General features: G+C 36.3%; 1 protein-coding gene across 9 annotated transcripts in view; it reads right to left on the reverse strand.

Moving 5' to 3' along the window:
• LOC105069853 (sperm-associated acrosin inhibitor) overlaps positions 1 to 15942 on the reverse strand; it is a 319348-nt gene that overhangs the window by 223482 nt on the left and 79924 nt on the right. For 8 of the 9 annotated variants that reach the window (XM_074360895.1, XM_074360898.1, XM_074360892.1 and 5 more), the window contains 3 exons: positions 14938 to 15053; positions 13890 to 14056; positions 11017 to 11127 (listed from right to left, as the gene is read on the reverse strand). In XM_074360895.1, coding sequence (XP_074216996.1) covers positions 14011 to 14056; positions 14938 to 15053 — 162 coding nt within the window. In that variant the 3' untranslated portion in view covers positions 11017 to 11127; positions 13890 to 14010. Of the gene's footprint in view, positions 1 to 11016; positions 11128 to 13711; positions 14057 to 14937; positions 15054 to 15942 lie in introns of those variants that run through there. The other variant, XM_074360893.1, reaches the window with a different exon arrangement.

Below are 15942 nucleotides of genomic sequence, written 5' to 3' on the forward strand. Positions count from 1 at the left end.
ACAAGGTGATGTGTTACAGCTGAAGGCAAAGGTTTCTCTAGAGAAAGTGGAGGGTCTACTTAGATTTGCTCATTATGCTGACTGCTGATGCTTTGTTATGAATGTGCAATCACATGATTCGTCCGGCCATCCCATGTGTCTGACATATTTTATAGTTAAACATGAACTTCTCAACTAAATCTTAAAAATACCTAATGGTTAGAAAATTCCTTATCTCTGGGAAAAGTGGGACTCAACCACCTTTCATGTTTCATCTAATTGTAAGATTTAGTGGTTTCAAGGTTCTAAAATACTAATTGTACCAAGTTTTCTATTGAACTTCTGAAATTTATTCTTATTTGTTTAAGATATAAAATATTTGTCATTAAACATTCTTTTGAATAAAAATGTTATATGATGTATATTTATTATATTAGTTTCCATTCTTTAATGGAAACCAGGAAGATGTTTAACACATAATAGAATTTCATATATGGAAGTGTATTCCAAATATACACCATCATAAGAATAATCTGAATGCCTTTACATAATAGTTTCCTGAGGTCACACCATTAAAATGGATTAGAATTTCCAGGACAGAGTTATTGGGTCACAATGGATTAACAAACCTACTGCATATATCTTATGATCAGGGAACTTCAGAACGTAGAATGTGTGTATGATTGAATGAAATGCTGTATCCAAATAGAAATCCTGTGAGAAAGCTGGTGTTTGGGAGATATTTACCAGGCAAGACTAATAGAAAGTTGCTCAATGAATGTATACATAAATGAAAGAAAAGTCATATATAGTAACTTCCTATTCATCCATCCTATCCTTAAGTTACTATAGGCAGTTCAAAAACAGTGTGACCAAATTATTTCAAGCACTTGTAGAAATTCTATCAACAAGCTATGCAGTATTTTTTTGCTTTAGGTAGTAGATGCACAAGAACTAGTGTTTGTCAATGTCTGCATTAAATCTCTTTTTTAAATTCACCATATATAATTACATGCCTACTATATACCTGCCTTGGTGACAGACAGTAAGGACAGAATGGTAAGCAAAATAGATAAGGTTATTTGCCTCAAGCAACTTGCACTCAATCAGTTAACAATATTCCAAAAAGTCAATTTGAACTCATATTGTTTATTTGAACACTGTCTCTACCATAAAATAAATGTTTATCCTCATAAGCATGCTTTTTTCCAGCTTGGGCCATTGGGATCTCTTTCATTTGGCCAGTGTCTCTTTGACATGCCACCATTCTTTTGTTATTTGAGGACTTCCTTGTTTTCTGGCAGTATAGCATGCCCCAGTCTCAACTTGTTTATTCCTTGCCCGCCTCCTAAAATTGGCCATTTCTCTAGGACTTCTACTTCATTTAATTGGAGAATAGGATTAGAAACCAGGATCTAAGTGTTAGGTAGGCTCTCTGCTATGGGAATACCATTGTTTCTAGGATCTCTCAGCTAACAGAGCAGGGAAATATATGTGCACATACTATCTCCAGTGGACAGACAAACAGAATCTGGGTCCACTTTTCTAAAGTTTACTACTTTCAAAGGATCCGCTCCAACCACCTGGAATCCTAATTAAGGTCACCAAGTCCCTTTTTGTTACCCCAACCCAAAGATCAGTAAGACATAACACGTGAACAGAAGGCCTAAACATGTGAGAGAAAGTGCAGGTGTGAAGTCCTCTTTACACACATAGAAAGGTGCTACGTGCTCTCCCAATCCTCTGATAAGCCTGCAAGAATGTGTACTGCATTAATAGAAAATAGACACTTTTGAATCTCAGTGTTTTCTTCAGGAGAAAAGGAACTATTATTTCTGGAAAGAATGCTATGCACCAGGGCTACCTCCCTAGATTCCCCACATGACCTACCTCACACAGAGAAGGTGGAGAAGACAAAGGTGAACAGCTCAGGAGATTGATTATCTTGTTTGATCTTTCTCCTGGTTCACATAGGTTCAACTGAGGAATTCTTTCATCTGTGAGTGAGGCGCTTGATGGGGGTAAGGCAGATGGCCCAGGGCAAATTAGACACAGGCCATTCAGTGTTCTGCCTAAAGGCTCTAAAAGTTGGAGAAGATTTGAGAACAATTTGATCTAATAAACCCAGAAATATGGGGAGGGAGAAAGGTCATCAGAGTGATTACAGATTCTAAGATGAGGAAGTTTTCCAAGGAAGTGGCCTAGAAAGGGGTGAGAGAACCAAAGCAAGAAAAAGAAGAGTCTGGGGAACTGTAATTAGACACAGACATTACCCCTTGGGAATTTTCTCTCCTAGAAGCACATCCGGCTCAAATGAGTTATTCATTTTTTAAAAATTTTAACCTTTTATTATCAGATAATTATAGTTTTAAATGAGGTTTTAAATGTTTATAAATTTACCCTCTATAATAATACATTATAATTCCTACATACAATCATGCTATTTCTACTATCCAAACTATCTAGGAAATTGTTTTATTTTTATGTCATCTTAGAGCTATTTTGTTCAATTATAATGTGTATACATTAAGAGTCAAAATAAAATTGTTAGAACAAGTTAATAGATGCACAATTTCTGTCTTTTATACTTTCAAGTATTTGCACCTAAAAAAAATCTTCCTATTTTTTTCCAAGTCTTCTGTGTGAAGAAGTTATTACTGTCTGATTAAATTAATTCATAGGTATTTTGTCTTCTGCAAAATGATAACTCTGGAGTAAAAGGTAATTTACAAAATGTCATAACATAAAATCTACCTTATGAAATTTAGTATCATATGGAATATAGAGATGGAAAGAGAGAGGGAGGGAGGAAGAAGATGAAAGAGCTTGTTTCAAGTGGTAATGGGTGAGCCCTGCACACCAAGCCTGTTACTTCAATTTAGAAATCCTCAAAATAAAGCTGGCTTGAAAATGGTGAACTAAATAATCATTAAATTCTCCTATCTAATACTCTGAAATCAATGATGTTTAGGAGAGTGTTTTAGAAATCGAAGATAGAGTCAAGTTTATGGAGGACAATAAAAGCAGAAAAATGGATCATGGAATTCCATGCAGGCAGGTAACGTTAATGATCTGGAAAATCAAAGAAGCCATAACCCTTAAAACTGAAGGCAGCCTTGTAATCATATCTTCTAGCTGTATATAGGTGGAAGAATATGGCCACCAAATGGATCCTATCCATAAAGAAGTCAAAGACAGACATGCTTAAATCATCTCATGTGGGGAGATATATACCAATATCTAAATTACAAAGTTGAATATTGTGCTTATTGGAAAATCAGATTCATTTATACTCTAGGTAATAGTTTGCCTTACTCTTCAAGTGGTCACAAGGCTGTACTTGCCTTAAAGCAAATCATCTTATCAGATGAAAGATAAATTATCAAGTGCCATAAAGAAAATTCCTTAGGTTCTTCTGGCAAAAAGTTCAAATAATTAACAAGACAGGAGAACTAGTCTGGTTCAAATAGCTCAATAGGAACATGTAAAGCAAAATACATTTAGAAAGCCTTTATAAAAACTCTCAGGAGGAAAAAACTCCCAAACTCAGTCTATGAAGCCACTATTATACTCTGATACCAAAACCAGACAAAGACACTACCAAAAAAATAAAATTACAGGCCAATATCTTTGATGAACACAGACACAAAAATTCTCAACAAAGTATTAGCAGACTCCAGTAACACATAAAAAAGATCATACACTGTGATCAAGTTGGATTCATCCCAGGACACAAGGATGGCTCAACATATGCAAATCAATCAATGTGATACACCACATCAACAAAAGAAAACACAAAAACCACTTGATCATCTCAATAGATGCAGAAAAAGCATTTGATAAAATTCAACACCCATTTATGGTAAAAACTCTTACCAGAGAGGGTATAGAGGGAATGTATCTCAACATAATAAAAGCTATTTATGACAAACCCACAGCCAACATAATAACAGTGAAAAGTTGAAAGCCTTCCCACTAAAATCTGGAACAAGACAAGGATGCCCACTCTCACCACTTCACTTCAACATAGTATTGGAAGTCCTAGCCATAGGAATCAGAAAATAAAAAGAAATAATTCGTGATATTGAGCATTTTTTCATGTGCCTATTGGCCATTTGTATGTCTTCATTGGAGAATTGCTTGTTTAGGTCTTCTGCCCATTTTTGGATTGGGTTGTTTGTTTTTTTATTAAGCTTTATGAGCTGTTTATATATTTTGGAAATTAAATCTTTGTCAGTCACTAATTATCAGAGAAATGCAAATCAAAACTACAATGAGGTATTGCCTCACACTAGTCAGAATGGGCATCATTCAAAAGTCCACAAACAATAAATGCTGGAGAGGGTGTGGAGAAAAGGGAACCCTCCTACACTGTTGTTTGTAGGATGTAGTTTGGTGCAGCCACTGTGGAAAACAGTATGGACATTCCTCAAAAGACTAAAAATAGACTCACCATATGATCCAGCAATCCCACTCCTGGGCATATATCTGGAAGGAACTCTTAATTCAAAAAGATACATGCACCCCAGTGTTCATAGCAGCACTATGTATAATAGCCAAAACATGGAAACAACCTAAATATCCATTGACAGATGACTGGATAAAGAAGTTGTGGTATATTTATACAATGGAATACTACTCAGTCATGAAAAGAATAAAATAATGCCATTTGCAGCAACATGGATGGACCTAGAGATCGTCATTCTAAGTGAAGTAAGCCAGAAAGAGAAATACCATATGATATCACTCATATGTGGGATCTAAAAAGAAAAAAAAAAAAAAGGACGCTATGAACTCATCTATAAAATAGACTTGCAGACATAGTAACAATCTTTTGGTTACCAGGGAAAGGGGGTGGGAAGGGATAAATTTGGGAGTTTGAGATTTGCAAATGTTAACCACTGTATGTAAAAATAGGTTGAAAAAACCCCACAGGTTTCTTCTGTATAGCACAGGGAACTGTATTCAATATCTTGTAATAAACTCTAATGAAAAATGAACATGAAAAAAAAATGAAATTCTTGAGTTACAGATGAAAAAACATAAAACCTACTGCGCATTCTGATCCACCAGTCTGTCTCTACTTGTCTAATGGGAAATGAAAAGAAGCAATCCACTGATGCAAGTTTCAAATCAGACATCTGTCACATGCTCATTTTCACTTTATCAGTTTAAGTATGAGAAACCCAGTAAAATTACTTGATAGCAGTTGTTTCCTGCATTTTCTGGGATCTGTGAAGTGGTTTAACTCAGGACTGGAAATTTTACTCACCAGAACAAAAAAGAAATGCAAAGAAAATGATGTAAATAGCTTCGATTCATGATGAGATGAAAGGCATTTTATCAAATCTGTGGATGAAAACTTCAGAATGGTTTATAACTCATGAACAGGGAAAAATCCTGATTTTTCTATGAAGAGAAAAACAGTCCACAGTCCACACATGATGAATTTCTTATTGGTAAAGGGACGGTTCCAGCCCCCTGGATTCCTAATTTAGGTGAACCTTTTCTTTTTCTTCTCTAAACCCTCACAGGTGACCTGAAAGTTCCAAGATAGGTGAGAGAAAGCCTTGGACCAAGTCCTGTTTGTACAGGCAAAAAGCGGCTGCCTACTTCCCCAGCCCTTTCCATCAGCTCATAAGGAACCTGGTACATTTAAGGAAAATGAGCATTTGGGGCAGCCCTCACAGCACTGCTGCACCCTCACTGGGGCTCACACCCTAGTCCTCACCTGAACTCCCTGACACAGGGAGGCCATAGAGAGTGAGGCCACCGCCTCTGGAAACTGGAACTATGTGCTTCACCTTCTTCCTCAATCTTCCTTCTAGCTAAGTTGCTCTTATTGGTAGTGGGGAAAGAGAAGGGCCAGGGCAGACGAAACAGAGCCATATTCTGTGTCGTTGCAGGGGGCTGTCAAGTAGATCAGAGGAATGCTTCACAAATACTTCTCAACAGATCTTCCCTCAGGTGGAGGCTTGGGGACAACTTGATCTGATGAATCCAAAATTACAGGGAAGAGAGCTGGTAAAAAAAATTTTTCTAAGATAGAGAAGTTAGAGATTCTAAGATAGAGAAGATAGTTGAAAGCTTTCCAAGCAATTGAGTTGGAAAGGAACAAGAGAATTAAAGCAAGAAAAGAAGAGTTTGATGAACTGTCATTAGATATGTACTAGATAGACCCTTGGTAGCTTTCAATACCAGAAATGAATGGTCTTCAATTGAAACTTTCTTTTCTTTTTCAATTTTTTTCTTTTTTTCCTTTTCTTTCTTTCTCTTTTTCTTTCTTTCCTTTCCTTTCTCTCTCTCTTTCTTTTACTTTGAGACAATTGTAGATCTACAATTGTAAGAAGTAAGACAGAGCAGTCCATTTTAACCGCTTTCCCCTAATAGTTTACATACATCGTGAAAAACTGTTATTGTACAATTTGACAACCAGTACTTGATATTAGCTAAGACCTTTTTAGGAGTCTCACCACTAAGACTGTGGAACAAGTGTTTGTCGTTGAGGCCTGGGCAGTGGTATGTTTTGAAATTTCCAGACCAGTCAGGACCAGTCAGCTTTGAAGCCTGGGCCAGAGCTCAGGCTGCGAATTTTCTGGGGTAGAAGAAAAATAGAAGCTGGGGAGTTAAGTTGAGAGCAGATGAAGCAATGCCCTAAATTTGATATTCAATAATTTTATCTTTAACATAGGTAATTGAAGACACTGGAGGCTTTTCAAGTAAGTGAGATATTTGATCAGAGTTACCTTCTTCCTTATTAACTAATCTGCTTCACAGTCTGAGTCACTGGAAAGAGCTTTGGCAGTTGAGATAGGGTCCAAACTCTATCTGTCCTTTACTAATTTTGACTCAATATTTAGACTTGCTAATATATACTTTCTTATTTTAAATATGAGAGTAATAATTCCTAACTCCTTTGCTTGTCTTAAATGTTACAGGTAAAATCCTTAAACTGTCTTCGTTTAAATTGTGTAGTTGGCAAACATTTGTCACTCTGATCCTACCTGCTCCTTTTTCACAGTGAAGAAACCCAGTATTTAGAAAGAAACATTTAAGGTATAGCCCAGTGGTAGAGCACATGCTTAGCATGCATGAGGTCCTGGATTCAATCTCCAGTACTCCATTAAAAAAAAAAAATTTAAGATGAATACTTTTCCAGGCCAATTTAATCGAAGGACCCACAAATAGTAAAGTGACTGTTAGTCTCTTTGAATTATTGATTTAGACACCATCAGAGATGCTTGTAATAGACCATTTCTTTTGGGGCAGGATATTTTAGGGAAAAACAAACTGAAGCCTAGAGGTGAAGTTATGTGAAAGCTCTTTATATGTTCCATACACTTATATATATTTATTGACAGAGATTAAGAGCAGGAGAGATAATCTCTGACTCACAATTGGCTTCTAAATTTACCAGAAAAGGAAATGTTAGGTGTGTGGATTTTTTTAATACAACTTCACGAAGAAAAAAAATGTATATCTTATTCAAATTATGTCAGAGATGGTGGTAAGAAGGAACACACTATGAATTTGAGAAGATAGACATTTTAAAAGACAAAGTCTAGGAACTTAGAGCAGTCTTGATCTTTCCTAAGTCATTATTACCATTAAGTGGGGGGCAAAGAAACTCACCACTCTGGGCAATAATAGAGATGAGCTACTTAACTTAAGCATGCAAAGACACCAGCTAAGATTAATACTGGACCCTCCCCTAGGTGAGTGACTAGTACGTTGTTTTTTTTTTTTAAGAGGCCACATATGCTTAAAAACTGAATTATTTAAGTCCAAATTTCCTAAATGTTCAAAAGTGATTGGATTCTTCTAATAAGTATCATACCACAGGAGAGACCAAAGGGGTTTAATAACAAAACCAGGAGATAAAAGTACTGGGCTAGAAACAAGGACAATTCTTTGTAAACCATGTTTCTAGAGGTTGGAGTGTGATGCTTGAATTCTTTCTCATGGGAAGGGAAGTGCGTGTTGAATAGAGAATGAGCATACTTGCAGACAGAACATGATTATAAAGTTGAGTAATCACTAACTGCCAGGAAATTTCTTTTTTATTAATTTAATTTTCATGATAAAAATGCGTATATTTAAAGTGTACAATATGATGATTTCTATACATATTTACATAGTAAAATGATTATTACAGTCAGGCTAATTAATATATCATCTCCTCACCTAGTTATCATTTTTTGTATGTGATGAGTACACCTGAAATCTACTTTTAGAAAATTTCTAGTATTCAGTATTATTAAATATAATCATAATGCCATACATTAACTCTCTAAACTTATTCATCCCACATAGCTGTAACTTTGTGCCCTTTGATCATGTGCCCTCCCCATTTTCCTCACTTCCCCACCCCTAGTAACAACCATTCTACTCGCTGCTTCTATGTATTCAACTTTTTTAGATTCCACATATTAGTGAGATCATGCAGGGTTTTTTCTTTCTGTGTCTGGCTTATTTCACTTAGCATAATGTACTCCAAGTTTACCCATGTTGTTTCAAATGGCAGGCTCTCCTTCTATTTAAGGCTGAATTATGTACGTATATAATATATATAAATGTATGTATTTTCACAATTTATTTATCCATTCACCCATCAACTGACATTTAGGTTGTTTCCATATCTTGGCTATTGTGAATGCTGCAGTGGCTGTGGGAACACAGATATCTCTTGAAGGTACTGATTTTATTTCCTTTGGGTATATACTCAGAAATGGGATTGCTGGGTCATTTGGTGGTTCTCTTTTTTAGTTGTTTGAAGAACCTCCATACTGTTTTCCATAGTGGTTGTGCCAACTTAGATTCCCACCAACAGAGAGCAAGGTTCCCTTTTCTTCACATCCTCTCTAACACTTCATAACTTTTGTGTTTTTGAAAATAGCCAACTAAACAGGAGAAAGGTGATACCTCATTATGACTTTGATTTGTATTTCCCTAATGATTAGTGATGCTGAGCACTTTTTCATATACTTATTGGCCATTTGTATGTATTCCTTGGAAAAACGTCTAGTATTCAGTCCTTTTGCTTATTTTTTTTTAAATTGAGGTGTTTGACTTTTTGGCTATTGAATTGTATGTGTTCCTTATACATTTCGGATACACATAACCTCCTTATCAGATATGTGGTTTGCAAATATCTTCTTCCATTCTGAAGTTATCTTTTTTCTTTTGCTGTGCAGAGCCTTTTTAGTTTGATGTAGTTCAACTTTTGGTTTTTGCTTTTGTTGCCTGTGCATTTAGTGTCGTACACAAGAAGTCATTGCCAAGAGTGGTGTTAAGGAGCTTATTCCCTATATTCTCTTCTACGAGTTTCATGCTTTCAGATCTTACATTTATGTCTTTAACCTATTTGAGTTATTGTGTGCATGGTGTAAGATAAGGGCCCAATTTCATTTTTTTGCATTGTGATTTGTTTTGCCAATATCATTTATTGAACAGACTATCCTTTACCTTTTGTTGAAGATCAGTTGACTGTATATATGATTGTATATGTGAGTTTATTTCTAGGCTCTCTATTCTGTTCCATTAGGGTATGGTTCTGGTTTCATGGTAGTACCATACCATTTTGATCACTATAGCTTTGTAATATAGTTTGAAACCAGGAAGTATGAGATCTTCAGTTTTGATATTTCTGAAATTGCTTTGGTTCTGTGAGGTCTTTTGTGGTTCCATACAAATTTAGGATTTTTTTTCTATTTCTGTGCAAAGTGCCATTGGAATTTTAATAGGGATTGCATTGAACCTATAGATGACTTTGGGTAGTATGGGTGTTTTAACAATATAAATTCTTCTGATCAATGAACACAGGATATCTTTCCATTTATTTGTGTCTTCTTCAGTTTCTTTCATCAGACTTTTATGGCCTTCATTGTATATATCTTTTGCGTTCTTGGTTAAATTTATATTTAAATATTTTATTGCTTTGATGCTATTGTAAATGGGGTTGCTTTCTTAATTTCTCTTTCAAATAGTTCATATTGTATATAAATGCTACTAACTTTTCTATGTTGATTTTGTATTCTGCAAATTTACTGAATTTGTTCTAAAAGATTTTTGGTGGAATATTTAGGGTTTTATACATAAAAGGTCATGTCATCTGCCAACTGAAGCAATTTTATGCAATGTATTGTAATGGTGCATTTATGAAATCTACATTTGTCTAAATCGAAAAATTTTACAGCACAAAAAGTAAATCCTGATGTATGTAAACTAAAACATTATTTGGGAGGTTGGAGGATACCTAGGTAGAATGCAGATGGTAACAAATTAATCTAAAATGATCTAACTGTGTTACATGTGTATGAAATAACCTAAAGGAAGGGGGTAGGGAAATGAGGTGCTGACCTAAGTAACTTTAGTCATAAGTGGAGTCCAAGAAAAAAGGCAGAAAGTACTCCACATAAGCACTGTACGCTAGTGATAAAGTTATTTTTTTTTCCCCAAAAGTGTGCAGGTTAACAATTCTGATACTACCATACCTGAAGACTCATTCTGTTGTACATTTTCTTTGGTGAGTTTTGTGTCAAATTTTTCAATATAATGAGTTTAAAATTTTACCATTTTCTACTTCCCAATCAATTAGTATTAACTTACTGGATACTTGTAAATCGATGATTTTATAAAGATATTTTCTACAATCAAAGCAGAGATTAAAAAGTTAAAAAATAAGAAAATAACACAGTTTATGGAAAAAGTACTCACATCTGTTTGCAGTAGAAATTCTTATTTATTGCCTATTTATTGCAATTAATAAGAGGATTTTTGTGGCATTAGTAAAAAAAAAAAAAACAACCTAAAATGAGCCAACTATTTAAAATGTTTTATTTGAAAAAAAAAACTGTAATATGCTATTTTTAATAACCTCATACTCTACTTGACAATATAATTTTTTGTGTGTAAATTTTTAAATGAGCCGTCCTGCTACTGGGGAAGAGAATGTCTTGCATGTATTTACTAAAACAAGAAAAATATATTAGCATTCTGTCCTACTTTTGGGGTTCTAGCTAACACCTCACAGCTTACCTTATTCTGAAATGGAGGGACAGCTTTGAGCTTCAAAGGCAGGTAAGTTGTCTGCAGAGGGATTCATGAGTCCACTTCTTAGGTAAAGCCTTGACTTTAGTAGATTCAGGGCTGGCAAACAACAAATTAGATGGTCAAGCATTGCCAAAATTAGAACACATCACCCCTCCTTACATTATGCATTTCACAATTGTGGAATCTGGGCCTCTAAGGGAAAAAGAATTTAGTTAAAATTCTTCAGTTAGAGATGAACAAAGACCTAAAACCTACTGCCCATTCTGCCCACCAGTCCGTTTTAGCTTCTCGAATGTGGGAAATGAGGAAAAGCAATCCACTGATGTAATTATTAAAAAAGGCATTTGGAACTGTTTCAGTTTACTAGCTTAAGGATTACAAACTTCATAAAACAGCCTTCTCTTTTTTCAAAATAACAGGAGTTACTTCCTTCATTCTCTAGGATATGTGGTATTTTGCCCAAGATTGAAATTGACTGGCCAGAGTGAAAAAGGAAATGCTAAGCTAATGATGAAAATAGCTTTGATCCATGGTGAGAAGAGGGACATTTTTTCCAGGCTGTGGAAGATACCTGTAGGAGTGTTTGTAACAATGGTACACATATTAGATGGAAAGAAACCAGAGCCAGGTTCTCGAAATTTCCTCCCTTCTAAAGGAATTGCTCCAACCTCCTAGAGGACTATACCTTTTTTCCTTCCCCCAACCCTACAATTCAATAGAACCTAAGTCATTATTGGAAGGCTTCCCCAGAGATGTTTAAGAAGGTCCAGGAAAATAACTGTCAACAAACTGGAAAGCAGCCCTCCTGGCCATGGTACACACCAGGACTGCCACCCTAGAACCCCAACAAGTGACCTGACCTGCCTCACAGGGAGAAACTGGGGAGTGGTAGTGGTGACTCTGAGACAGTGGCTGTCTTGTTCACCTTCCCTCCTCAGCCATCTCCTTCCTGCTCAGTCTGTTTCATTGGTTGGCTGGTGAGGAGTTTGACTGGGGTGAGCTTGATGGGCAGGGCAGATAAGACTCAGAGGTATGCTGTGTCCTCCCTAGGAGCTGTAAAGGAGGTCATGAGAGATGCTTCACAAGTAATTGTCAATCTTCCCTCAGCAGGAGGCCTGGGGGACAACTTGATCTGATGTACCCAGAAGTATGGAGAAGAGTCAGAGATCCTAAAATGGAAAAGGCAGGTGAAAGCTTTCCAAGCAAGTGAGTTCAAAATGGTACAGAGAATCAAGCAGGAAAAAGAAGAGTCTGGGAATGATAATCAGATAATTCAGGGCCTGCACCCTAAAGATTAAAAAAAAACTACAGGCATGTTAGAATTCCGTGGGAAATTTTCTAGAGTATGAACGCACTATCCTGCAATCAACAGTGTGAACTGGTAGTTAGAGGAGGCCTGGGCAGTGGGACTTTGTAAAAGCTCCCAGAGGAGTCCCCTGTGCAGCCAGGTTTTGGAGAAGCTTGTCTTGGGGACGGGATGCGAGTATATATATTTCTAATTGAGACATACTGACATGCAACATAGAGTAAATTTAACGTGTACAACATGATGATTTGATAATTTATATATTGCAGTGATACCATTGTATTTTTTATTATTTTTTAAAGCTATTTATTTATGTATTTATTTTATAATATCATTTTTAAGTTGAAGTATAGTTGATATACAATACTACATGTTATGGGTATACAATATAGTGATTCACAATTTTTAAAGGTTATACTCTATTTATAGTTATTATAAAATACTGGCTGTATTCCCCATGTTGTACAATACATCCTTGTAGCTCATTTTACCCCTGATCCTTTGTACCTCCTAATCCTCCACCTCCATCTTGCCCCTCCCCCTTCCCTCTCCCCACTGGTAACCACCAGTTCCTTTTCTACATCTGTGAGTCTGTTTCTTTTCTGTTATATTCACTAGTTTGTTGCATTTTTTTAGATTCCACAGGTAAGTGATGTCTTATAGTATTTATCATTCTCTGTCTGACCTATTTCACTTAGCATAATGCTCTCTAAGACCATCCATGCTGTACTTACCTAAAACCTCGGTCATGTCACTTAATTCTTTTTTTCCGTTAGTAAGAACACTGAAGTTTATAATACAGAATTGTTGACTATAATCACTACCCTGTGCATTAGCTCTCCAGATCTGATTTTTTTGGAACAGGAGAGAGTGAAAGCTGGGGAGTAAATCTGGCAGTGAATGGGACATTGCCTTAAGTTACATGGTTCCAACTACATTACATGGGACATGGTAAAAATTTGTGCTTTACATCAGAGATGCTTGAGGGACACTTTGGAGATATTTGAGGCTCTTTTTCAAAGGCAGAGATTCATTCATTGTTAGCTTCTCCCTAATTAAATCATCTCCTCAGTCAGACTCAGTGGAAAGATCACTGGCAGGTGAAGGATGGAGTACAAATCCCATCTGTCACTGAGTAACCTGGACTCAGGTTCAACCTTCAGAATCCACAGTCTTCTTATCATAAATATACCCATCTTATATAATTACGATAAATAGGGATAAAACAAGAGAAGTCCAAGTGTCTATGCTTTGAGCAAACACCCAAGTAATATATTGTTTGTTCACCTTTGGGAATTTAATTATAGTCACCAGAAGTATTCACGTGTTTCAGCCCACTAACCAACCAAAGAAAGAAAGGGTATTTAATAAAGATGATATTATTTAACATTTTATTGACTGAAATATCTGATTATAAATTGCATTACATTTTCTGTTATCAATGGTTTTTCAACTGTCATGGAATAATTGAACATAGAAAATAAGAATTGCTTATTTGCAGGTTCTTAGAGTTGGAAAAATTCTTCAACATTCTGTTCTCCATCTTGTGTACCTTAGGGGGCTTTGTCTGGTCATCTAGGAATTCAAGGCCTGACTGAGAGGACTCATCGCTTGTAGAATCCATGGCAGCACAGGATTGCAATAAAAGTCATAGAAGTGTGCGCCTGAGGCAGTCAGCACTCACCATAATGACTAAAATCGAATTTTCCACTATTTTCGCTGTAAAGGAAGAAAAACAAATTATATTGTAAAAATAGGAAAATCACCTGATCTTGCACTGAGTGCTTCTCGGGGAGGAGCACCTGCACGTGAGGCAGTGAGAAGAGGCTGTGCTCCATTCCAGGAGCAGCGGGGCCCCTCGGAGCCCCCAACCCTACCCAGGTCCTCCTGACCAGGCGCTCCTCGACTCCTCCTGACTCAGCCTTGGAGCCCACCCAGGCCAGAGAGAGGATGGATTTGCCATTGTTTGAGTTGCTCTCTGTTAGAGAAGCCACTTTGGGGATTAACTGAGAGGAAACACCTATGTGAGAAAATGAGGTAGGAAGTAGCCAGGCTGGCTGAGCCTGGGACTGCAGGCTCCCTCTGGGGTAGGGGACAGGAAGGGAGGTGGGGTGATGTGTCCTGAATGCCATGGAGTTCAGCAGACCAAGTGGACCATCAGAGGAGTTTCTTCCTGGCAGGAAGTGCTCAATTTGAGGGATTTAAATTTCTGTAGTCAGGCTGGTTTCTTGCTCAGTCCTGCTCCCTGTAGCTCGGAGCTACATTGTGGAGATTATCATTCAGTGTCTGGACTTCAGAATTACATTCTATTGGTCACCAGACTGCCGTTAGTAAGTCATAATAATTAAATTAAGTTAAATTGATTCCTGCTTTTGCAGAATATCCTGGAGGGGTATGGTGAGAGGTGAAATCAAAAGTACTTTTAGAAATGAGAACTTCAGGGAAAGGTATAGGTGTGTTTTCTGTGGCTTTTACAGAGAGAGCACAGTTATTTCCCATTTACACTGTGTCTAGACTATCGGAAGCATGGGTGTTCCTCTCATTTTGTGGTGGTTTCTTCATTATTTTGGAAGAGTCAGTATTTAGTCTTGTGTTCTTACAGCTTTTCACTGCAGAAAACGCATCTGTTGGAGTAAGTTTGGCCATTGGTTGCACAGACTGGATCCATTTCTCTGGTGCAATAATGTAATTGATCCACATACACATCACAGTTTGGCTATTAAACATAAAGAGACAACAAAATTTTTCAGATAATGAATTTTTGGAATAAAATGTTCTTTGTTCTTAATACAGTATGCTATGCATCAAAATGGAATGTATCCTACATTGAGGTTTAAAAATAAACATCAAGGTACTTACATAATGCTTAGGAAAAAATTATTGATATATTTTTACAACTCCAGTGTTATTTTTTTAAACATAGAAATGGCTGAATGCTCTTTTATAATTTAGCCTCTCTGCCCCTACTTCTCCTCATACCTGGGTCAGATTTTCCCCGTTATCTCAGAAGAAATCATAACCCTGAATTGGTTATAATTCCCCTGTCTCACTAGTTCCACTACTAGATAAACTGATAGTTTCCGATTATCACCATATATGTATGTATTCATATATGTGAGTATGTGTGTTTATAACCATGGACATATATATGGAATTTGTTTAGTGATGGCAGTAATTACACACATAATTGTGTGTATTCTTATGTGGCCTGCTCTTTAAATGTCTTTTGATACCACTATCTATTTAGATGTTTATAACTGAAGGTGATACTCTTCACCTCCATATTTCAGTCTGTGAGTATATGAAAACTATTATATTTTATTCGTGTATGAAGAAATTAGCTTTTTTAAACCCTCTTGTTTTGCTAGGATAAGCAATTCTACTTTAAACCCCCTTTAACAAATCTTTTCGGATGCTTGTCTAAAACAAAGTTTATGCCCAATAATAAACTTTTGAATAATGGGATATTTTTACCTTGTCTGAAATGACAAATGGTTGTATATGGCTGCAAGATTCCATTTCTAGAACTTAGTATAATAATACTTTTTTTCTTACTTTTTGAAGGATTATTCTGTTGTATATTTGATAAAATTTGCTGTTTAAAC

The sequence above is a fragment of the Camelus bactrianus genome, chromosome 3 (assembly GCF_048773025.1).
Source record: "Camelus bactrianus isolate YW-2024 breed Bactrian camel chromosome 3, ASM4877302v1, whole genome shotgun sequence".
Taxonomy (NCBI): Eukaryota; Metazoa; Chordata; class Mammalia; order Artiodactyla; family Camelidae; genus Camelus; species Camelus bactrianus.